Below are 22,954 nucleotides of genomic sequence, written 5' to 3' on the forward strand. Positions count from 1 at the left end.
TCCCTTGATTCGGATTGATTTGTTCCCCCCCCCCCCCCCCCCCTCCACGCCGACCCTGGCTCGATCATGTTGCTCCCTGGCTACCATTGAACCATGGGGAAGCTCAGTGTATTCTAATTGTTGCAGTCTCGTCGGTGGTTCGGTTCTTTTATCCTCTCAGTTCGGTTTTCGTGTTTTTTCTTCTTTCGTTCTTAAAGGAAAAATCAACAAATCAAACGACTCCACGGCCGTTGTCCTGCATCATCGTTGGACCAATCTCCACTTCGCTGCCTCCACGCGCCCCTCCCCCACTCTCCCCTCCCCTCCGTGGGCTTCTCTCTCGTCAATCTCTCCCTCTAGGACTGCTTCCTGCTCCGTGCTTTCTGAATCTTCATCTCTATCATCCTCCCAGTCGATCCTGACGCCATGCTGGGTCGGTTGTTGAATACGGCAGCGTCGACCTTAAACCCGGCCACTTACTCCGCCAAACCGGGCCACCACCTCGAGTCCGTCACCGAAGAAGAACATACTTCCGGCCTGCTATTCCCCGATGCTAGCCTCCTCCGACGTTCCAATACCCATGCCTATCCGCTACACTCTACCTTCAACTCCCCGAATGCATCCACCGCCGGAGCCTACGATGACCGGGGTGGCGTCGATCTGGACTACATGCGGGATTTCCGCGTCATCATCGCCCAGAATGCCCTGGGTGATCGAGACGCCTGCGTGCTCCTCGACACTCAGGCCCCCCACGCGTCCGAGGTCGCCCCCCAAGGGTTGGGCCTGGAGCCGCAGCTCTTCGAGGGCGCCGGTCCCCGCCATGCCCGCACCGTCTCGACCCTGTCGGCCCGTGCACCCCGCCGCGGTCTGTTGTCCCAGTCGACTACCGCCGACCCGAGCCCCCTGTCGGTCGCTGCAGAGACCCGCCGGTCCCCACCCATCATGTCTGGCGCCTTCATGAGGGCCCGGCGGCGGAGTTCGACCCTCGCCGCCGCCGGCGGTCACCACGATACGGGGCATCCGCGCCTCCCCGCCGATTCCACCGACTCCGGCCTGCTCAACTGCATCTTCGGCAGCAGTGCCTTCAGCTATCGGGGATCCTCCACCAAGATGCACATCATCTCTGCCGACGGGGAACCCACGCGGGCGCCCGGCAGCCCCGCCGCGTGGCCGGCGGCCGGCGGAGAAGGGCCCAAACCGCCCGCCAAGGTCACCGTGCTGCTGACCCGCATGTTCAGCGTGAATCTGCCCGAGGTCCGGGACCCGACCGCCTCCCCCGACCGTCACCCGCACGACGGAGGGGCCCACTCCTTCTACCCTGACTCCCTGCCCGAGGCCGGCTTCCCCTTCCCCGACGTGACCAAGCGAAAGAAGATCAAGGAGAAGAAGACCCCGATGTACGCCGTCGCCATCACCGTCCAGATCCCTCTCCTGTCGGTGCGTGGCGGCGGCGCTCGCCCGACCTCGCGGGTGAGTGGCCTGGGGCCCGACGTCTCCCCCCGACCGGGCGTGGCCGGCTCCCTCGACTCGGAGGACCGCGGCGGCGGCGGCTTCCTCCTCGACGACAGCCTGTCCGGGGCCACCCCACCCGCCAGCCTGGACGAGCGCATCGATCTGCTGGTGGACCACTGGGACGTCATCAACCGTACCCTCTCCCACCTCGAGCGGCTCGCCCGCGCCGAGATTCGCGTCGTGCTGCAGCAGGCCGACGCCGCCGCCGCCCTGCATCCTAAGCCCGCCAAGGCCCCCAACATGCAGCGCACCAACCAGACCGTCGTCCACCTGCCCGTCAACAGCCTCGCCGTCAACGCCCGCCTGCGAGACGAGGCCGTCCGGAGCATGCGCCGCATCGCCTCGTCCCTGCAGACGCCGCCGGTCGTCACGGGCCAGAGCCGCTGGGGCGTCTGGCGCGAGGAGGGCCGCTCCATCGCCCGGACCCTGGGCGACAAGGAGCACAGTTTCTTCTTCATGGTGCTCGTCACCGCCTTCCTTGGCAACCACACCGAGTGGCTGAACTCCCTGGGCCCCGAGTGGTACCGCCGGCGGCACTACCTGCAGCAGCGCGCTCAGCCGCCCGAGACCGACCCGCCCCTGGCCTACCGGACCGTCATCGTCTCGGGCGACAAGATGACCGCCCGCCGTCTAATCTTCCTGCTTGCCGCCTTCCTCCCCCAGAAGCAGCGCTTCGAGTCCTTCCTCCCGTCCCCGCTGCGGCCCGGCACCGCCGTCTCGGCGCGGGCCCCCTCACAGAGCCCGCCCCACGTGCCCCTCCTGCGCCAGGAGTCGCTCCGCCGCGCCATCGAACGACGGTCGCGTGCCCAGCGCCTGACCCAGGAGCCGCCCCGTCGGCGATCCGCCAGCGCCTCATCCGGCGAGACCGACGCGGCGCCCGCGGAATTGGACGACCGACCCCGACGCGCCTCGGACGCCCGGTCCATGCGGACCCGCGGTGTCGCCATGCCCGCCCGCGACGGGCGGCGGACGAACGCCGGCCCCGCCACGACGTCCACGGCCACCCCGGCCAGCACGGTTCCCGTGCCGCACTTCGCTTCGCAGGGCCGCGGGGAGCGCGGTGGGATGGACCCGGCGGTGACGGCGGAAGAGGAGGAAGACGCGGCGGCAGGTCACGACAGCCTGGCGTCGGAGAACCTGCTCAAGACCCTCCAGCGGAGCGACAGTTCAGTCCTCGGCACCAACAGCAGCGTCCCGTCGGCCGCGGGGCGCTGGGGCACGTTGTTTTCCGGCCTGTGGGGGGCGCGCCCGGCGTCGTCGACGGACCGGCGGGACGAAGATCCGGCCGCCATCCCGCCGCGCCGGCGGGCGGCCTCGGTGCAAGTTGGCAGCGCGGGCCCGAAGCGCGGACCGCCCCCCACGCTCCGTCAGATGGTGCGCGAGGCCCAAGTGGCGGCGGCGGCGGCGGCGGCGCCCCCGGCTCCGGGTCCGGCCCCGGCCCGGCCCCCAGCGGGCACATCTCCATCCCACACGCGGCCCACGCGCCGCACCCTCGCGCCGACGATGGGGAGCTGCCGCCCGAGCTGCTGTCGACCACGGAGCCCAAGGCCTCGTCGCTGAAGATGTCCGTCCACGGGAGCGATGGGGTCGTCGACGTCGACCTGCCACTGCCGGGGTTCGTCTCGCTGTCGTCGTCGGGCGAGTCGACCACGGCGTCCCCACAGAAGCCGCGGACATCGGTCACCAGCGTGGATGCCGGGGCATCAACCCACAGCAGTGTCTCCGGGTTTCAGTGTCCAGGCCGGGAGCCCGACGGGATGAATACCAACGTCGCCGGGTGGCTCCGCCGGTTCCATGAAGACTTTTTGCTCCAGGCTGTGCGGCCCTACCCGGGGCTGGACGCGGACATTCGACGGGCCATGCAGGCCGAGCCCACGCCCAACCCGGTACCGGCGGAGGCGGAGGGGCCGGACCGGTGGGTCGACGTGGCGACGACGCTGGTGGCCGACGTGCGCCAGTCGACCGTGAAGCGGTTGCGCCTGCGACGGCGCGGGCCGGGGATCTCAGGCGCCTCCGCGCCGGGCACGCCGCGCCACGTGGGCAGCGGGTCGGGGTTGGCGACGCCTTTTGCGAGCCTCTTTGGGGCGCCACCCACGACGACGACAACCACCACTACTACCACCACCACCATCACCCCGGCCCCAGGGCCAATTCTCGCCGATCCAGCCGCGATAGAGGAGCAGTTCGTCGAGGAGCCGGTCATGGATCTGGACGGGACGCTCGTGGACGCCTTGGAAAGGGTGCTGGCGCAGAGCGTGCCGCCGTCAATGGCACCCACGCGGGCACCGTCACCGTCGCGAGCGCGCCGGGGCGGCGCCGACGACAAGCCCGAGGTGCTCAACCGCGACGAGCTGCCGTCGCTGGAAGTTCCGCGGACTGAGTGCCGCCGGCTCGTTCTGGGCGCGCTAGAAGAGGTAGTGCGCAGCGTGACGGCGGAGCACTGCCGGGAGGACGTGGAGGGCGAGCTGGGGGTAGGGGATCGCGAGCGCAGGCGATCGATGGCGGGGGTAGATAATACGCTACGGGAGGGGATACGACGATGGCTTCTGGATGTGGAGGAAGCGTGGTGAGATTGATTTTTTATTTGCTGTGATTTGATTGCATTTGCATTTGCATTTGTATTGCATTAGCAGTTAGACATGATACCCTTTTCTTTTTTCTTTCTTGAGTCTATGCTGCTTTGTTTCTCATTTTCTGCCTGTTTGCATGTCTGCTTGTCTTGCTTTTCTTTTCTTAGTCTTGCTTTATCTAATTGTTCTTGCTTTATATTCTATTCACCGTATACGACGTGAGTGAAGCTAATAGTATATCAGAATGACCATATTGAAGTAACAAGAAGAACTACTGTAGTAGACAATCGAGTAGAAGAAGTACCCAACACCTATCTATACCACTATGTATACGAAGTATATCAAAAAGATCAAACAAAACTAGTAGAAACAACCACCCCCCCATCATCAGAAACAACCGTATCCCCCCGTCCATCTCCCTAACAGTCAAAGTCTTCAACAACCGATGCGTACACCCCGGATCCACAACCTCAACCATCACCTCCTCCCCCTCCTTCAACGGCCCGTTAACAACAAGCTCCAGCCCATCCAGCGCGTCCCCGTCTGGCCTCTCCAGCCGCCGATTGATAGGCGTCACTGTCCCTGGTCGCACCAGCAGTGGCAAAGTGTCGAAGTCGTGCGTCTCAGTATACCATTTGCCGCCTTCGTAGGTCTTGCTGCTGTCGAAGAAAGAGACCCACTTCGCTTTCTTTCTCTTCCCTTCTCCTTCTTCCTTGTCAGGGCAGCTGGGCTGACCAGCCTCCTCATCAGGAACATAAAAGCTCACAACCCCCTCATCACAAAACACAGGCGCAACCAACAGATTCGGGCCCAACATAAACTGCGTATCAACAGCATAAGTGTTCAAGTCGTCCGGGAACTCCACAAACAGCGGCGCCATAAGCCTCCGACTCCCATCCTTCGCAGCCCAATACGCCGCACTCAGCAAATAAGGCGTCAGCATGATCTTCCTCTTCGTGCATTCTTTCAGCACAACCGAGCAATCCTCGCCATACAGCCACGGCACGCGGAACGAGCCGGACCCGTGAAGCCGGGAATGGCTAGACAGCAGCCCGAATTGGACCCACCGCTTGTACAGCGCGGGGGACGGCGTGCCTTCGAACCCGCCGATGTCAGACGCCCAGAAGACGTATCCGGAGAGCAGCAGGCTGAGACCCCCGCGCAGCGACTCCGCCATCGCGACGTAGGTGCTCTCGCAGTCGCCGCCCCAGTGGACCGGGTAGCGCTGGCCGCCTGGGGCCGTGCTGCGCGCGAAGAGGATTGAGTTGGAAGCGCCCAGGCGGGAGGTGAGGACGTCGTACACGACTTCGTTGTACAGCAGGGCGTAGTAGTTGTGCATGCGGGCGGGGTCGGAGTTGTCGTGGTAGACGACGTTTTTGACCGGGATGCGCTCTGCGAAGTCCGTTTTGAAGCTGTCGACGCCCGTGTCGATTAGCCGGTGCAGGTGCGTGCTGTACCAGGTGCGGGCGCGCGGGTTCGTGAAGTCGATGACGGCCATGCCGGCTTGCCAGTAGTCCCATTGCCACATGGAGGAGTCGGTGCGCTGATTCTTAGTTTTTTTTTCTTTTCCTTTATAAAGAAGTATATAGAAGGGAAGAGAGGAGAAATACCTTGATAAAGTAACCCTCGCGTTTCCCCTCCTCGAACAAAGGCGACGCTTGCCCAACATAAGGATTCAGCCACACGCTGATTTTGAGACCCCTCTCCTTCAGCCGGCGCAGGTAAGCCCCCGCGTCGGGGAACATCTCCGCGTCGAACTGGAAGTCACACCATTGGTAGGACTTCATCCAGAAGCAGTCGAAGTGGAAGACGCCGAGCGGGATGTCGCGGTCTCGGAAGCCGTCTAGGAAGGAGGTGACGGTTTGTTCGTCGTAGTTTGTTGTGAAGCCTTACTGTCATTAGTATCTGCCATATCTTGATATAGTAGATAGGGGTGGTGGCTTTATAGAGTAAATGGGGTAGGGGGCCATACTAGTCGTCAACCAAAGATTATAACTCCAAGCCGGCACAAGGGCAGGCTCCCCTGTCAAAGTGGCATACCTGCGCAGGATCTCCTTCGGCGAAGGCCCATACACAACAAAATACTGCAGCTCCTCGCCCTCGATAGAGATATTCACGCGTGACGACCTCTCAGTCTGCATCTCGAGGCTGACCTTCCCCGGATGATTCACAAACACACCATATCCACGCGAACTAATATAGAACGGGATATTCTTATAAGCAAGGTCAGACGAGGTCCCGCCATCTTCATTCCAGATATCGACCGTCTGGCCGTTCTTGACGAACGGGCCGAACCGCTCGCCGAGTCCGTACAGCTTCTCGCTGATGTTGAGGTCGAGGCCTAGCAGCATGTGGCCCTGGCGCTCGAGGAAGATCCCGTCGCGGTAGTCTGTTTTGGGGGTCGTTTGGTCCCCGACGTAGCCGATGGAGCGGAATGAGTGGCCTGTCAGTGTCTTTGTCGGGGATGAGAAGGTGAGGTCGAGCTCGTTGGGCGCTGTGTTCATCGTGAGGGAGAGATCCCCGCTTGTGTATGAGAGGCGGTTGTCGGCGTGGGTGATGCGCGTGTGGCCGTTGGAGCTGGCGATACTGTAGTGCGGTCCGCGGTCGACTTGGCCGGCCCTGTCGACAGCTTAGCAATGATGTCACTGGGGGGAAGAAAGGACCATACCAATGCACGAAGTTGACCCCAATGATGCCCTCCTGGGGAGACGTCACCCGCGCGGTAATCGTCGCTAGTCACATCAATCAATCGCTCGTATCGACCAGACCAGGAAACATACCCGAGTTCAAGGTATCACCACGATGCCGCTGGAACTTGTTCATCAGTATATCCACAGCCTCCTTGTCCTTGTCGATATGCAATCGCTCGACATTGCTCATCCAGTCGATGCGGACGCCTTCCTGTATGGTTGATTCACATTAGCTTCTAGTTAACAATCTCCATACAGGATATTCTCACCCGCAATCTCCACATTCCTTCCGTGAACTTCATCTTGCTGGTTTATCTGAATGCACACTACCGTTCCTGGTTCAATTGACTCAAGTGTGTATAGAGAGCGTGTGTACGAAAGAGAAAAACCAACCTCACTCGAACCCCTCCAAATAACCCTCCTCGGAACCCCATCCTTGACAGATTAGGCCGTGCATACTTACACCAGACAACAAGCACGATAGCGGTAGAATCCAAGTGTAGATCCCATCTCGCCATTGACGGAGATTCACCATGCATCGATCCACCAATCGCATAGCCAATCCTCCTGCCAAGATACAGGGTTGGCAATTCAGCCTGAATAGCCGCGTTTGGGCTAAGTGAGTTGACAGGGGGCGTGGCCAATCGTTGCGAGTATGTTATCGTCAATGTGTGGGGTGCTGAGGGGAAGTATTGAGGGGAAGTACTCCGTAGAAATGCTGGAGAGGGGATATGAAAATATGGGTGATAAGGAAGTGATGATGATCCTTTCGAATTCGTATATACAGAGGCCAGGGCTGATCTGGATGAGAATTGATTATATAAAGTAGCTATAGAGGGAATATTGTATAGAGGAAATATCGTAGCGGAACCTCTACTAGCCCAACCGCAACGGCCGCAGTCCCCCGCTCCGCGGGCTCGCCGGTAGAGTCAGCGGGCTAGCCTGCGGGCCGATCCGCGGACTCCCCGGCCCAATGCTTTCAGCTCGGCCGCGCACCCGGGCATCCAGCGATGACAGCGCAGGGGAGGAATTATGCAGTCCTCGCGAAGCAAGACCAGACGGGGGCGAGATCTGATGGCTGACTACGCTGGCGGGGAGTTCTAGAGACGGGATGGAAGCGTCCATGACGGATCCCAGCGTCGGCTCGACCTTGGTCGATGTGGGCCGTACGTGGGACTCGCGGTAGAACTGCTCGAGGCGGGTGGCGTCGTTGCAGAATTCGACGAGCGCTGTTAGGACCTGCTCGGGGGCTCGGTAGACGTTGGAGGAATCGGGGTGGTGGATATGCTCCGAGGGGCTGAGGGGGCTGTGGATCTCGTGGATGGGTCGCACGACGGGGGAGAGTCGAGGAGAGATGCGTTCGATGGGGTCGTAGGTGCTTGCGCGCGCTCGGTACGGCTCCGGGCGGTGGTCCATCCGCTCGTGGCGCGCCATGTCCCGGCTGGCGGCGCTGCGCGTGCTTACCAGTCGGTTGGCTAGCACTAGGAAGTCTCCGTCTTCGTTGATCTGGATCAGGAGGCTCCCTGACCGGTGGATGTACTGCGAGTATCGATAATCTGGGATCCCCCACGAGTATGATACCTCGACGTCGGGGGGAAAGGCCGAGCGCGCCTCGAAGTCGAGGACAAAGTCGAACTTCCGTAGGATGGCCTTTTGGAAGTAGTGCTGGTCGGACGCGCCCTGCTGCTGCGAGAACGCCGTCGGGTTGAAGCATGTCGGCGGCACTGGCCCCGAGGGCGGCTTCAACTTGAGGGGCACCCGGTAAGGCTTGCGGAAGGGCTGCGTCTGGTCGATCGAGCTCCCCTCAGCGACGGGCACCTGCACCAGCTTGAGCCCGAACCGCTCGGCCGTAGACGCCCACCCCAGCACCGCGTCCTCGATTAGCTTTGGCGTGGTGTTCATCCAGCTCAGCTCGATGTGGAAACAGTTATCTGGGTTGTGCAGCCGGTCGTAGTGCAGGTCAATGACCTCGGGCCGGTTGGACCGTTTGCGCGGATCCACGTCGTACTTCATCGTTTTTGATAGCAGAATAGTCGCCTTATTCTTGGTCCGCGAGGGCGTGGCCGGCGTCTGGGAGCCGTGATCCACGCTGTCAGTCCGGGGGCGACTCGCCGGTGACTCCTTCGCGCTGTCGCCGGCCGGTGTGCTCGGGGCGGGTTTGTCGGGCCGGATGTGGGGGAACCAGCCGCCCCGGGACTCCGGCCGCGCGATCCGATACTCGCTGGAGATCTGGTAGAAGTAGTTACCGTCTCGGAAGTTGTGCCGTTTCTCCACGTGCTGGAAGAGGCCGTGCTTCATCAGCTCGTTGCCGAACTCGACCGCGTCCTCGCGCGTGTCGATGTCGCGGAAGTTCTGCTGCAGCCACGTCGTGAGCTCGAACCCAATGAAGCAGTTGTAGTGCAGCCGCCAGTGCCACCGACGATCCATCATCCGCACCCCCTTGTCGCCTTGGATGATCTGCGCCAACGACGACACGGTGACGCTGGGTCGCTCCAGCAGCTCGGATTCCGGCAGCAGCTGGGCCGGCGAGTTGTCCAGACCCGGGTCCGTCAGTATGATCCGGTCGAGCTCCGCCGCCACCACATCGGACGGGTTGCGCGTTTGATACATGATGTTCAGGGGGTTCTGCTCCCGCTTTTTGAGGCCGGTTTCAAACCGCTTCTCCTCCGGACCCACGTATTTGTGTCGTTGCCAAATCTGCGTCAGCTGGCTGATCCCCAGGAGATGAATCTCCTCCTCGGTATCCTCGTTGAACGACTGCAGCTGGCGTCGCGAGTGGGCGGGTAACTGGATGGGGATCAGCACGTAGCGCATCCGCCAGAAGTGAAGCTGCTGGGCCGGGTGGAAAAGGTAGTCCCGGTGGCCCGCAACGTAGTTGTCCGCGTAATTCCAATTATACTCCTCGAAGCATAGATCCATCCGGATGTTCCTTAGCTTGTATTCCGGGCTTAGAATCGTCCGCATGGCCGCCGTGTACGTCGTGTAGCCACTCGCCTTCTCCCGTGCGGTCACGGCCGACGTCTGATGCGTAAACCGCGTGACTTCAATCTCCGTGCTGCTGATGCAGACCAGGCGATGGATTGATTTTCCTTTGGATAGATACACCGTGGCGCCGTCCTTCTCCAAGCTGCGCGGATCGAACACATTCGACGACGCAAGCGACGGCTGCCCCGCGACCTCCGCCACCGTCTTGCCGACCACGATCTGGAACCCGTGGGCCAGGCGGAGGGAGAGCAATTCTCGGAGGAGGATCCCTCGGGATCGAGGCGCCTCAATGCCTTCGGCGTCATCATTCGGGAAGACACGGTAAGGAGTCTGCAGGTATTCCGAGGCCAGCTCGCTCGCCGTGGGGAACTCCTCCGTGGTGAGCGGTAGGATCGCAGGTGACTTCAGACTCTTCCACTTGACCACGGCGACGTGGGGCGGCCTGGGGTAGGCATGCTGCCAACGTCCAAACCAACTCGTGTCGCGCAGCAGCTCTCGCGGGGTGTTGCACGGGTTAATGGGACGCACCCACGGAGCCAGAGCTTTACTCTGCGGGCTCCTGGGCTGTCCATCCCGTGAGCCGGCATTTGCCGTAATTTCGACTTTCGGGGCCCTCCTCGATTTGCCGCCGTGGGGCGCGTCCTCGCCGATGGGGATTTCGGTGTTGGTGGTGGAGTATGATTCTGCGATGGCCGGACGCCCCGCCTGCTCCGCGTCGTCGGCGGGCTGCTTCGACGGTAATTTAATGGATATCGGCCGCGACGGTGTGATTGCCGAGTTCTCTCGAGACCGCTGGGGCGTGACCGGCGTGGTGGACCAGTCGATGACGGTGGACGCCGACGCCGAATCCGAGAAGCTTTGCGAGTCTGCGCTGGCCGCGTCCGTCGTTGAGGCGCCGGAGGAGTTCTTGTTGGATGATGGAAGACCGCGGACATGCTCCACATTGACCTCGGTGCTGGCCTGCGCTCGGGGCGGAGTCGCACTGAGCCCGCGCAGAGCAAAGCTGATTGTCCGTGATATCCGCGGGGGCCTCTTGGCCGTCGGGGGTTTTAACGCGGGCTTTTTGGGGGCAGTACTTTGCGACGGAGCAGGACCCTTGGGACCCTCAATGTTCCGAGGAGCCGGGTCACCGGTGGTACGATTGCGCTCGTTCGACAGGGTCTCTTGCTCTCGGAGGCGGAGGACGGATCTCGCCGACAGTCGCTCATGCGCACCCGATCCATGCACTTCTGGCTCGCTGGGCCGCTTCTGTCTTACGGGCTGGCGGCGTTGCCGGCGCTTGGGGAAGGGGGAGAACACCGCCTCATCGTAGCTGTCCATCCACGACAGGACCGAGCTCGGCTTCTTTGACCGAGCGGACATGGCGTCCTTAGGGTTCGACATATTCTGGAGGAACGGCTCGGGCCGGAGACTATCGCTCAATGGGTGCCGAAAAGGCGAACTGCGGCGAAAAGAAGCCCGGGGCGGGGCGAGACTGGACGAGCCCAGGCCGAATCGTGACGCTGCCCCCCGCGAGACACTCGAGCCTTCGTAAAGATATGGGATGGAGATATTCGACTGTTCGCTCTCCATGACCCCCATCATCTGGATCTCGTACATGCGCACCCGCGGCACAAAGACCTTGGACTGTTTGGTGACGGTGTATGGAATGGGGGCATTCGGGTCCTTCTTGAGGATGCGCCGCGATTCCCGATACGTCTCAGGGTTCCAATACGAGATATCTAGCCAGTGAGGAATCCCGTAATGCCACTCCTGGGACCGCGAGGCCCACTGCTCCCGAGGCGACGTGCCCGAGTAAGACGAACCGTGGAAGGTCGACCGGGGCGATAGGTGGGGAGTGCGATTGGCCAGCCCCGCAAACGAGTAACGCGTCTCCTCGGGGGAATTGCCGCCTACCCGGAGATCGCCCGCCGACGAGGTGGAGGGTCTCCGGACCGGTTCATGGTACTTAAACAAGGGCACCGAGTGAAGCGGCATGGGGCTAAGGCAGACGAGGTCGATGGCGATGCCGCGGTTCATGAGCGCTTCGGTCGTGGCCGCTAGGGACTCGTACGAGGCCTCAAAGACCCCGCTGCCGGGGGTGATCACAATGATCGAGGTCCCCGTGTGGATCATATCCCGATCGATGTGGTCGTACGCCAAGTGAGCCGACGCTAGGTGGATGGCCTCGAGGATGTTGCCACGAATGGCGGTGCTCGGCCGCCCGGCAATTGTCGCCTTGGGTTCCCAGCCCCCGTTCTTCCCATCAGCCGTGGGCGTATCGACCTCACTCGTCTTGAGGATGCTGACGTCCCGGAGAAAGGTCCGGAAGTCCTTCTTCAGCTCGTCCAGGATGGTCGTCCAATGACCGCTGGCCATGTCATTGACCACCACGCGGTAGAAGTCCCGCGTCGGGGCATGATTCGGCGCCAGCATGCTCTCCAGATTCTCGGCGCTGAGCGTCGCCGAACCCAGGGCCAACACGTCATATTCAACCCGCGTGAACAGCACGATGGTGACCAAGTGTCGCGCATCTGCGTTCGCCCACCGCTTGAACAGCTCCGGCAGAAACCCGTTGATCACGCGACTGAAGAGGATATCGCCCGTGCCCTCCGAATCAAAGTCCCACATTTCCCGCGACATCTGGATGAACAGCACGTACTTGGCAGATTCGCTGCGGAAGACGGGGATCGTCTCCGGGGCGAAGAAGCCCGAGAGAACCTTCTTGCCGCGGACGAAGATATTCTTGACCGTCGCCTTGATAGTACCCATGAAGACGATCTTCTGTCCCTTGTAGATGATTTTGTCGGCCAGCTCCGACATGACAAGCCGCCACATATCCGAGCGCACCATGTACTGGTCGCGGAAGGCGATATCCACATGCGACGCGGCGCACTGCGCGCGATCGACGATCGAAATGTTCACAGTGTCGCGGTTCTTGAACCCAAAGGTATTGGCAATGCTCGTCGTGACGGACAACTCGAGTCGCGGGTTCCGGGACTTGATGTCCTGCGGGAGGGGCTTGACGACACAGAGGCACCGGCTCTGCAGTGGGGTCTTGAACTTGGAGATCGCGTCCGCGTGGAGCGTCGAGCTGGAGTCGAAGTGGCTCTCCCGCAGCGACCGGGACCCCGGGTCTGCTTTCCCAGCGTGATGCGCCGCATCCCCGGCAGGCCGTGCGGGGAGGATCTCGATCACATCGCCAACCTGGACGCCCGTGTCGCTGAACGCGGTCTGGTTGAAGAGGATCTCCTCGCGCGAGAAGGTCTCATCGTGAACCCAGAGGGAGCATTGGCGGCGGTTCAGACCAGTAGAGGACAAACGTGGGTTCTTCTCGTCGGGGGTGAGTGGGCAGTCGCTGCCAGCATCGTGGGGAGGAAGAGTATCGGCGGAGCGGGAGGTGGAGAGCGTGTCGAGGCTGGCGGCACTGACCTGCCTGAGGTGCGAGCGCTTAATCGGGCCACGCACAGACATTCTCTATCGGTGAGGGTGCATCTTGGGGGGGATCGATTTGCCAAAAGTCGCAATGGAGTGTGGAAAGGACCTGATGATGAAGTCATTTGAAGATGTTCCTGTCCGTTGATGCACGGGATGGAGTGGCTCCCAATGAGGCAGGCGGTGAGAGACTGTATTGCGGAGGTGGGTCTGGTGCCTGAGGCACTTTCTGGCATTCACAATCAGTGAGAATCTGCGATTGATCCTGGTAGTCTACGAACGATAATAGCTGTTGTTCTCAGGAAGGATGCTCTAGCTGAACTTTAATCCGACTCAGTCTGTCCCAAAGATCTTGCCCGGGTCCAGACATCATGATCGTGCATAATATAAGATTTGTCATGGCGCTGGTGGCTTTGAATCGATTGGATCACCACAATGACTATTGAACAATCCAGGTGACAGGACAGTCGGGTTGATTGGCTATGCTGTCCATCCAGAAGAGACCATTCTAGAGGAAGACTTGAGGTTGAGAACTTGAGACCCACACTACCTAACCGGTACCGGACTCTCGGCAGTCGTTCATCTACAATAGACCCCGAGAAGGAGCCAATCGCACCCCAAGTTCCCAGGCAATTGCATCTTTGGATGGATGACACACGCGTGGCACAGGAGAACGAAGGGACCGATCATGCACGATCGGGATTTGGTCCGTTCCACGGACGGACGGGTCGGGGTTTGAAAGAGGAACCCCGGGTGGTGGGTATCGATTCAGTCAGGGATTTCATGGTGTGCCCAATACTCTTATCACCTACGCCGGAGTATCTGCTGTGTCCCCCTTCGTGGCGTACAGATAGCATCCTCAAATTGCTTGGGACATCTCTATCCAGCATGGTCCAGCATGGATTATCCTGTCATGGTGGTTGGGGACCGCATATTTGTGGACTAACTAGTTGGCTGGCAGGCGCATAAGCGAGGCCGTGACAGGTCTCTTTGGAGCAGCTATCACCGGTCGACTAGGCCGTCTAGTGTCTGATGGGACTGAAATTCGTGACCCTCCTTCCTCCCGAGTAGAGATAGAGCTCCGTCCGCAAGTTCGGCGCTGTTCTCTTGATTAGGAAAGACCTCAACCCACTGGAAAGTTTTGCTCACGGTCGATCTCATGTTTCTTTTTCTCTCTGATTTGTTTCATCTTTACCGCTTTGTAGGTTTTCTTGGTTTCTCTTCTTTTTTCCGTTTCGGCATTTCAAGACTGGGAGGGGGAATTCCGGGCCCTCAATGTCAAAGTGGATATGGTGTGGAGTGGTCAATAAAATTGTGCAGTGGTGCACCTAGATCCTGGAAGTCTACGCGTTGCATGCGAAATTCGCATCATTCTCTTATGTCTTTTCTTTCTTGTTCACTTCCCTTTATATTTTTGTTTTTTACCCCTCCACTTCTGTGGTTTCCATTCTGGTGGTTCGGTGTTTGTTTCAAACCACTCCAAAACTCCAACAATCGTGAACGGCAAGGTTACAACTATATCACTCAATACCAACCTACCGTGTGCCAGAGTCCCCGGAGGACGTCCAAAGTCCAGACCATATTCCAGCTCAAGCCCCTGTAAAACCTAGGGAAGGGAGAACGCTCCCGCAGCAGCCAGACAGATGCACGGCAGTGGACTCAGGTTTCTCAGTCGATGGTAAAACAATCAGCTAGCGGGGGAGAACCCTTGAATAATAGTGGAATAGAACAATAAGGTATCGAGCTAGAACGAGCTCTCCACTGCCACGGGTCTGCTTACCAGCGAATAAGGGACCACGGCACAAGCAAAAGGGACCCACCGCGCAAATGTTGGGAATTGGGTGCTTCCATGGTGTGCGGGCCGTGATGTAATAAAGGACAGCGGTCATGTCCGTGGTCCTCCTGTCTGCCCGAGTAAGGACTGCATCATCCCTCGCAGGCTGAAATCGGTGGCACTGTAGAGGACACCCACGATGCCGCTCCCTGCCTAGTCAGTATGAGTGTGACTCATCTCAAGGGAAATGGAGTATGTCCGTCGTCATCGATCGACCCAAACCGACACTAGGCTGATCTCTAGTGGAATCTCTAGCCCGGTATCAGACACGGACCATCGATCCATGGGTATGCGAGCGGTCTGGTAGAGAAAGGGACCGAAAAAGCAAAAAGACATAGAAGGAAAAAATGAAGAAGCAGAAGAATGGGGGAAAATAGAGAATACAAGAATAGAAGGGTTCTGGAACAATAGAAGTAAACAAGATAGAAAATGAGAATGAGAATCAAAATCAGACAAGGGGAGAATGGTGGAGTGCAGGGACCCCACAGCCCACCCCCCCACATGGACACATGCAAGGGTGTGTGAAATCAGAGCATCCCTGTATTCCACTATTATTCGACGCACAGGGCTAACCTGCCTCATCGAGGTGGTTGGACGGACTATCATCTGGTTGGCTTATCCTTCGAAATATGTTGAAGGATTTTAATCGGTCTGACAAATGAACCTCAAGTTTCGTCATCCACGTCTACTTGGGTGGAAAGATGCACTGATTACCGAGGTGGGTATCATATCAAGATCAAACTGAGAAGGGGAAGAGGAGAGGAATAAAGAAAGATTCCGAAACAAACAATGACAATGACCACGTAGAAAGGAGCCAGGTCAGTAGCTGTGAGCATCCGAGACATAAGACAGGTGGATGAACCACGGGGGCGAGGGAGTTTATAAGAAGAAAACAGTCCGCATAATCTAGGGTCGTATACCAATACCCGATCTATAAAGTTTCTGCCGAACAACAGGTCGATGATAGAGAGAGAGAGATATACCGGGGAGGAGAAAATAGTCAAAGGGAATGGAAAGGGAAAGGAAAACAGGTAGGAAACAGAGAAGGTCTGCACGGTCCCGAAAGCGATGTCCTGCATTCCAGAAACTTTTCCCAATGGACAAACAGGGCGAATTGACAACCTGTCCTGCCTTGTCGGGAAGTTGTTCGACCGAAACAAGGACAGAAAGGAACAGGGAGGAATCCGACTGTGGGGAGCCGGAGGGAGGGCTGAGTGATCTCATGATCATGTAAGATCAAAAATTGGAGCTAGGCACAAAGGACCCAACCAACCAGGCGATAGCAAGCCTTGCCGAGATGATTTGCAATCTCTGCTAGAAGTCAGTTTCGCTCCTTATCTGCGAAAGATCTAGTGTCCGGGTCCCCTGCGTCCTGGGTGTAGAGACCCTTACACACGAGCCACGCTCGCTGGTAGTATGAATCCTTCGTCGACAGCTGAGACAGCCACCGGGTGACCTTACAGACCTGCTCGAGCACGGTCCGGTGTCGGATTGTCCCGGCCTTGGACCGGAGCAGCAGTTCGATCAGGAGTACCGTCAGCGGCTGAGTGAGGAAGTGAAGGATACACCACCAAGGCGAGACATGGTACACCCACGTGGGATCTGGCAACTCTGGGAAGAGCTCGATCATCTGGCCGGCGGCATTGACACATACGTCGGCCATGGTGTCGCAGAAGCTTCCCGACGTCTCCGTGCCTGGGCCGTGTCGCGTCAGGCGGCTCAGGCAGGGTTGTGAGATGAGGATTTTGGTGCTGTAGAAGTGGAATGCCAAGCTGGTCCGTTGCTGCTCCAGGCCAGGCGTCCCTTGCGTGAAGTGATACGCGGGTGAAAGTCGAGAGTGCCAAGCATCCACCTTGCCGTTCAGGACGGCGATCGCCGCCTCAATGTCACGCCATGATTTTCGGGCGGCTCCTGGAGCGTAGATCGTGTCAACAGTCTCACGCACGGTCAGCACCAGATCGACGAGGTACAGAAAATAGAGCGAAAAGTTCGGTGTGAGGGACTCCATGGCAATGGACACAAGTTGCTCACATTGTCTCCCTATGTGTGTCAGCGGGGGTCCCATTGTGTCCGGTGTTGTGGCACCTTCCATCGCCGACTTCCCCGACCCCCTGCAGAGAAGAGACTCCATGAACAAATTTCGGGCGTCATGGTCTTCAATGAGCAGGGCTACTCTCTCCTCCAGAAAGACCTCTTCCCTAAACGGCAGTGGAAGTGGCGTGGTGCGAAAATCATCGCTGCTGCTGGGGGGCCGACCGGTCATCACACAGAGGAGAGAGTCGAGCATGTATAGGGACCACCACACCCGATACCGCGTCTCTTTGGATACGGGTGCAATACTACTGCTCTCACTGCGCAAATTTAACCCCATCGTGACTGCCGACCGCATAGAGAGGCCGCATAATCTCCATGATCTAGTGACGGAAATTAGTAGCTGGGGGCGGGGATGTCGAGAAGAGCCAAGCACACGCACCGGTTGACCTGTCCCGTCAGCAGTAGATAGAAAGAAGTCAAACCTTCCACCTGAACTTGTTGAAGATTGGGGTGATCCAACAGGGATATCTCGTTATTGCTCAACTTCCACGCACGAGAAAAGTAAGAGAGGCTGCCATCGGGGGTGTCATCCGTTTCGTCTTGCAAGTAATGGGAGTACTTGGCGGCGATGGCGAAGATCAAGTGAAGTATTGCCAACCACCTTTTTCCGGGCCGCATGAAAGGGGCCGTATAAAATGAGTTGAGTTGTTTCAGGAAGATCACTTTGCCAATAATCGGAAAAGAGGGGTGCACAACTTCAAAGTAGATGTCCGCCAGGTAATCGGCCAGGGCCTGCGGAGGTCGATCCGTGATGTCCACGTCGTCTAACACGGGGATGTCAGTCTCATCAACAAAGTAATTCACCGAAGCAAGCGAATGGCGATCCAAAGCCTCCGGTGACACCGGGATCGTCCGCTCCAGCATCTGCTTCAACCGGTACATCCATGCAACCTCCGAGTGTTCCCCGACAAACCCCATCGCCTGCACCTTCTCGTCACGGTTGAAATCTTCGTTGGTATAATCCAGCGTTCCGGAGGCCGGCCCCGGGCTTGAAGCCCGAGCCACATTGGTTGAACTAACAGCGGTCGGAAGGGTGGAATCGTTAACCCCAGCGAAGGACTGATCGCGATCGACCACGTGTTTCTCAATCTCGGTGTCATCAGAGAATGCGAGGAATGATTTTGTGGAGGGCCTTACTTCGTTGACTATACCCTCCACGTGCTGCGCCGTCTGGGAATCTAACTTGGGGACGATCTCTCGGAGGAGCGCCTGATAAGTTTGGATCCGGTGTGTACATGTCTGCACCTGGTGCGTCAAGTCGCTCAGCTGCCTATCGACTTCCTGTCAGAATATTTCGTGTCGTCTCGTTTATAAAAAAACAAAAAAAAAAAAATTCTTTGCTTGGCCATGCCATTTTTTACATGGAAGATGATGTCACACAACGCACTTGGCCGTCTTCTCTCGCTTGCGATCCCCGTAGGAACAACGGATTTCTGCTTCCTGGCATCGCTGGCACGTTGGGCGATGTCCGCTACACTTGGCTTTCTGCTCTCGACAATTCTCGCAGGCCCGGCTGACGCGGCCACTACTGGTCCAATTGCTCGCGTGTGTCGACCTTGGGATGGCGACTTTTGTTTTCAACGACCGGTCGCCTGGGATGTTGCGCGAGGCTGCCGTCGAGGATTCTGCGGGAAAGCCGGGGATCCCTTCATAGTTGGACCCGAAGGGGAGGTTGGAAGGGGACCAGTCACTGAAGCCGGCCTCATGCTCAGAGGATTCGGGGACCGACGCTGTATTGTAAGGGTCATAAAGGAAATGGGGAGGACGGCTGGGATCACTCATGATTTCTGGGAGGGTGGGATGTCGTTGGTGCCCTTTGTCCCGACGGATAGTCCAGGTCCTTGTCTCGGTAGTACGAGGCGCCTCGAATTAGTGGTCATCCGTTTTAAAGACATCCACTGATAAACAATAGACAATAAAAGGATGAAAAATGGGGTGGGGGGGAGTGAAGTTCGTAGGGGCACCAGAGCCAAAAAGGGACAAGGGAAAATAAAACCAAAATAAAAATTAAAATAAAACAACATCAAAAACATCAAAAAACAATCGTTAATTTAGAGACAAATCGATCCTAATAATAACCACAATGATGACAATAACGATTACAAGAATAACAACAATAACAGTAATAACAATAGAAACAGCAACAGCATCGACAAATAATAAAAATGGAGGATTATGATCAAAGACGGTGGCAGCTGTCGTTGGTCGATAGCTGAGCCTTTTCTTCTCATTTTCTCTATTTATTTTTATTACCATTTCCGTCTCGGGGTCAGGTCCAATGGGTCTCGGACGGTAGAATAGACGGGTAGACAGTGGAAGATGCTTCTTCAATGGGGTTAGAATGAGAGCCGAGACTGTGGAAATGGCGGACGGTGGTAGGCTGGAGGTGACTGCCGCGGCAGCCTAAGAGTCAGACCCCGTTCCGACTTCCAAGTTGTATGCGTATGTGGTCGGTATGCTTGCTGTGGCTGCCAAGTAATTATGCGTAAGTCCAAGTAACTTGACGACCCGAATGCCCCGGTTTCAATGAGGGACTCTAGAACAACATTCTGCACAAGAGAAACGGTAGGGAATAAAGTATAATGATAGAAAAATCAAAATAAGAAGCCTGTACATAACCGTAGCGGTACCTTGGTAGTACTACTTGGCTCGTAAGCCATGTTTTCTGCACGTCTTCCCTTGACCCCTTTACCATCCAGGTTTCATGAGTTGCTGTGTATTTTCGGCGACCTTGGTCCCCACACCATCGTTGGTGGCACCAATAATTTGACCAAACGCCCAGAAGGGTACCGCCAGAGGGCTAGGCGAGCTCGGGTTTACTCGAGAGGTCCGGGTTTTTGGATCTATCCTGTCAGAGAATATCCCCAACGCACCACACCATCTTCCTTGTCTTGATCAGCGTTTCTCTCTCGGATGAGACTCTCGGTCGACCTGCATGATACCCGGCAGTAAGACAGTAACTTAGGTGAGGCCGACGCCAGGTGTTCACGGGGATCATAGACACCCCGATTTCGGTAGGCGGAAAGTCTCTCGCAGCAGTGCAAACCACTTCCTCAGGTATCAATGAACCCAATGGCATCCCCGCGTGGTGTTGGGGAGCAGGACCACCTTGCATTTACAGGTTGAGATAGTCAATGAAATGACGTGTGTGTGCCCGTTAATATGACGGTGGAGGCTGCCACGTTTCCTTGGTAACGCGGAGACAATTGAGACCCCTGTCTGTTTCGCGCGCTGGCTGCCATCCACCGACTGTTTGGGCCACCAACGCCGGATGCATGAGAGAAGCCAGTAGCCAGGACTTGGGCAAGGACTTGGGCACAAACCTCAGGTCGGCCGATCGACAGGACATGATGTCAACTCGAGTGGACCTGCATGTAACATTCAATCGGAGGATTGACTCGTGTCTATGGTCCCGTTTTCGGTCTGTGAGTCTTCGTCGCCGTAAGGCCCCCTGTCTTATCACAACGATAGGGTCAATCCCGTTGATCGGGTCCGGAGAAGCAACGCAAAAATACAGAAGATTCCTTTTCGCGTCAGACAAAACCAGAGGGCCAATCAAGGCTACCTCACGCATAGACTTTCTTGCACGCACAAGACTTCTTGATGGAAGGTCCATTTGAATTTGTTCTGCCGTACGGGGTGCCTAAGCATGCCCTCCACTGCCTCGACTGTCACCGACAGTTGTGAGATATAGATGCACGCAAATGACGGTTCATACTACCACTCATTCTCAGGAGATTCGAAACACCTAAGCGATAGTCCGCTGCCTTTGTGCAATTGCAGACCAGCGCATCGACTTTGCAATTCCTTGGGAGGGCGAAAGGAGCCGTGTGGGGTGCATCCCGCCGACCCACGGTTTCTTATACCACGAGGGCCCATATCGGCAGACAGCGGTGTATCAAAGACACCGGGAGTCGAGTATCGTCCAATGGGTTCATCACTCGAATGCGTTGAGGTAGTTCGGGTTCATTTTCAGCTAGACTCAGAGGCATCAATGGCCCCGAGGCCGTGCGCCAGGCAGGGCTCACCAGGGACAACCTCACGATGGAAAATCCGACCGATACATCTCAATAACGTGTCAATACGACACTGGAGAATGCAATTCGAATTGAGGACCGAGTCCAACTAAATTGGCCGACGCAAAAGAAGGAAGAAACTGGAGGAAAGTTGAGAAAGAAAAGAAGAAGAAGAAGAAGTGAGAGAAGGAAAAGGAGCAAGGGTTGTTTTGTTCTGTTCCTGTCCCATGGTTGGAAGTCGGAGCCTGAGGTTACTGTAATTGGTAGGGAAATTGGTTCCGTGGCCCAAACTTCCTTCCGGGGGAGAATCCCTCCTTTTCTTTCCTCTTCCCGCCAGTCAATCTCCACTTCTGTCCTGCGGACCAACTATTTTTCCTCGGCCTGTTATCGCCATCGTTTGTCTGCTGTGAAAGCCCACAGAGACCGTGGTTTCCTATCCCTGATCAGGTTGGATGGGCCTGCGTCGGTCTATCTTCCTGTTGGGCGGAGGTGGGTGGGTTCGATCAGGTCGAATCCACGATTGGCTTCACCCCGTGGCAATTTCCTGGTCCAACAAAACAAATGGGATGGATTGGCTGAAGGCAGTTGACGGTGCAGGGTGATCTTCAGTCCCCAAGGCTCCTAGGGCCGGCCTCTTCGTTCGGATCCGAGTGGTCAAACTAGTGGACATTTCTCGGCCGGTGCCGGTGCGCCGTTTCCACCGGCGAGTGCAGATCGTGCGGTTTGAAAACGGATGTCTTGGTCTCATAATCTGCTGGACCGCTGTGGGGGTCAAGGTTTCCTAGAAAACCCCCCTGAGTGGTTCCCTGCATGTCACAGGGTTCAGTAGTGTGATCTTCTCACCGGTTTTAACTTGCATAGGTATAACTAATGAGTTACAATAAGGTTGGCTCAACAGGCACTAAACATGGCAGATGAAGGAAAAGGAGAGAAGCAGCAACGACAAAGATAAAAAAAAGGGAAACAAAACAGTGGAAGAGAAGTGGTAGGGAAAAAACGACGGTGGCTCTACATCTCGCCCTCTGACCCTCACTGAACATGTTCCCCGGGAAGTGAGCTGGTACCAGGATGGTGGGAAACGGGACTAGTGGTTGGAGGCAAATGTTGCAGTTCTTCGCTGATCATTCAGCATGGGAGGTGGACTTAGCGTTGGCATGCCCCTGAGCTGTGGATTAGCGGGACTTTCCTGCAAGTGGCTCGAATTTGCGTTCCCTTCCCGGTAGATTCGGCTTTTCAGGGTACGTTAGGTTGAAGACGGGAGGAACCATCTAACATGCCCGGGCAGTGGTTACCGGCGGAAGCGTATGTGGGCCCACATTGGCATATGTCGGTTGCATCTTCTCCGCGGATATGATCCGCGTGGCTGATCTAGTCACAGTCGCCGGATCGGATCGGTAGCATTACCCTCGAGGCGAACGAGGAAGCCCAGCTGAGTTCAACTCCCCGCATATCGGGATCTTAGATCATCAATGGTGGTGTACGGGCCGCGGGCCGCGAGGATCTTCGGAGTATATCTCCGGGCTGGTCAACCCGGCACACTCGCCAATTGAAGAGCAGCACAAACAAACTCAGATAAGTGGTATATCAGTGGCTACGTAAATTCTATCATGACCTCGATTTTATTTATATTATTCAACGAGCAATCTTTAGGAATTCCTTACATACAATGTCGACTAAGGCACTCCAAATAACATCAACACCAAATACTAGACTGCATATATACGAACGAACACCGATACGTGGTATTGTTTTCACATGGAACGTACATAGAACGTACATAGAACCGTACAGAGTCTCATAATCCTCTATAGTTAAGGACAGGAATGGGAAAGGGGAACCGAGAGCCTTCCAGTTCCCTCA

The 22,954-nt window shown here is 57.3% G+C and overlaps 5 protein-coding genes across 5 annotated transcripts; 2 read left to right on the forward strand and 3 right to left on the reverse strand.

The window, feature by feature from the left end:
* Positions 1 to 47: 47 nt before the first annotated feature.
* On the forward strand, positions 48 to 4,307 carry P168DRAFT_311538 (uncharacterized protein). The gene is made up of 2 exons (XM_024839510.1): positions 48 to 2,880; positions 3,033 to 4,307. Exons 1-2 carry the CDS (start codon positions 406 to 408, stop codon positions 4,059 to 4,061), a joined length of 3,504 nt encoding a protein of 1,167 aa, XP_024691574.1. The 5' UTR covers positions 48 to 405; the 3' UTR covers positions 4,062 to 4,307.
* Positions 4,308 to 4,411: 104 nt separating this feature from the next.
* On the reverse strand, positions 4,412 to 7,053 carry P168DRAFT_328085 (putative sugar hydrolase; the record flags this gene model as incomplete). The annotated part of the gene is made up of 7 exons (XM_024841312.1): positions 4,412 to 4,480; positions 4,543 to 5,604; positions 5,672 to 5,949; positions 6,034 to 6,680; positions 6,730 to 6,793; positions 6,842 to 6,962; positions 7,021 to 7,053. 7 exons carry the CDS (start codon positions 7,051 to 7,053, stop codon positions 4,412 to 4,414), a joined length of 2,274 nt encoding a protein of 757 aa, XP_024691575.1.
* Positions 7,054 to 7,547: 494 nt separating this feature from the next.
* On the reverse strand, positions 7,548 to 13,217 carry iml1 (GTPase-activating protein IML1). The gene has a single exon (XM_024837357.1). It carries the CDS (start codon positions 13,187 to 13,189, stop codon positions 7,628 to 7,630), a length of 5,562 nt encoding a protein of 1,853 aa, XP_024691576.1. The 5' UTR covers positions 13,190 to 13,217; the 3' UTR covers positions 7,548 to 7,627.
* Positions 13,218 to 14,174: 957 nt separating this feature from the next.
* On the forward strand, positions 14,175 to 14,970 carry P168DRAFT_175045 (uncharacterized protein). Its single transcript, XM_024832915.1, has one exon. It carries the CDS (start codon positions 14,310 to 14,312, stop codon positions 14,751 to 14,753), a length of 444 nt encoding a protein of 147 aa, XP_024691577.1. The 5' UTR covers positions 14,175 to 14,309; the 3' UTR covers positions 14,754 to 14,970.
* A 1,335-nt stretch (positions 14,971 to 16,305) lies between these two features.
* Positions 16,306 to 18,860, reverse strand: P168DRAFT_238951 (putative C6 transcription factor; the record flags this gene model as incomplete). Its single annotated transcript, XM_024833640.1, has 4 exons — positions 16,306 to 17,398; positions 17,458 to 18,161; positions 18,216 to 18,323; positions 18,462 to 18,860. 4 exons carry the CDS (start codon positions 18,858 to 18,860, stop codon positions 16,306 to 16,308), a joined length of 2,304 nt encoding a protein of 767 aa, XP_024691578.1.
* Between the last annotated feature and the right edge of the window lie 4,094 nt (positions 18,861 to 22,954).

This window comes from Aspergillus campestris, assembly GCF_002847485.1.
Source record: "Aspergillus campestris IBT 28561 chromosome Unknown P168scaffold_8, whole genome shotgun sequence".
NCBI classification, from domain to species: Eukaryota; Fungi; Ascomycota; class Eurotiomycetes; order Eurotiales; family Aspergillaceae; genus Aspergillus; species Aspergillus campestris.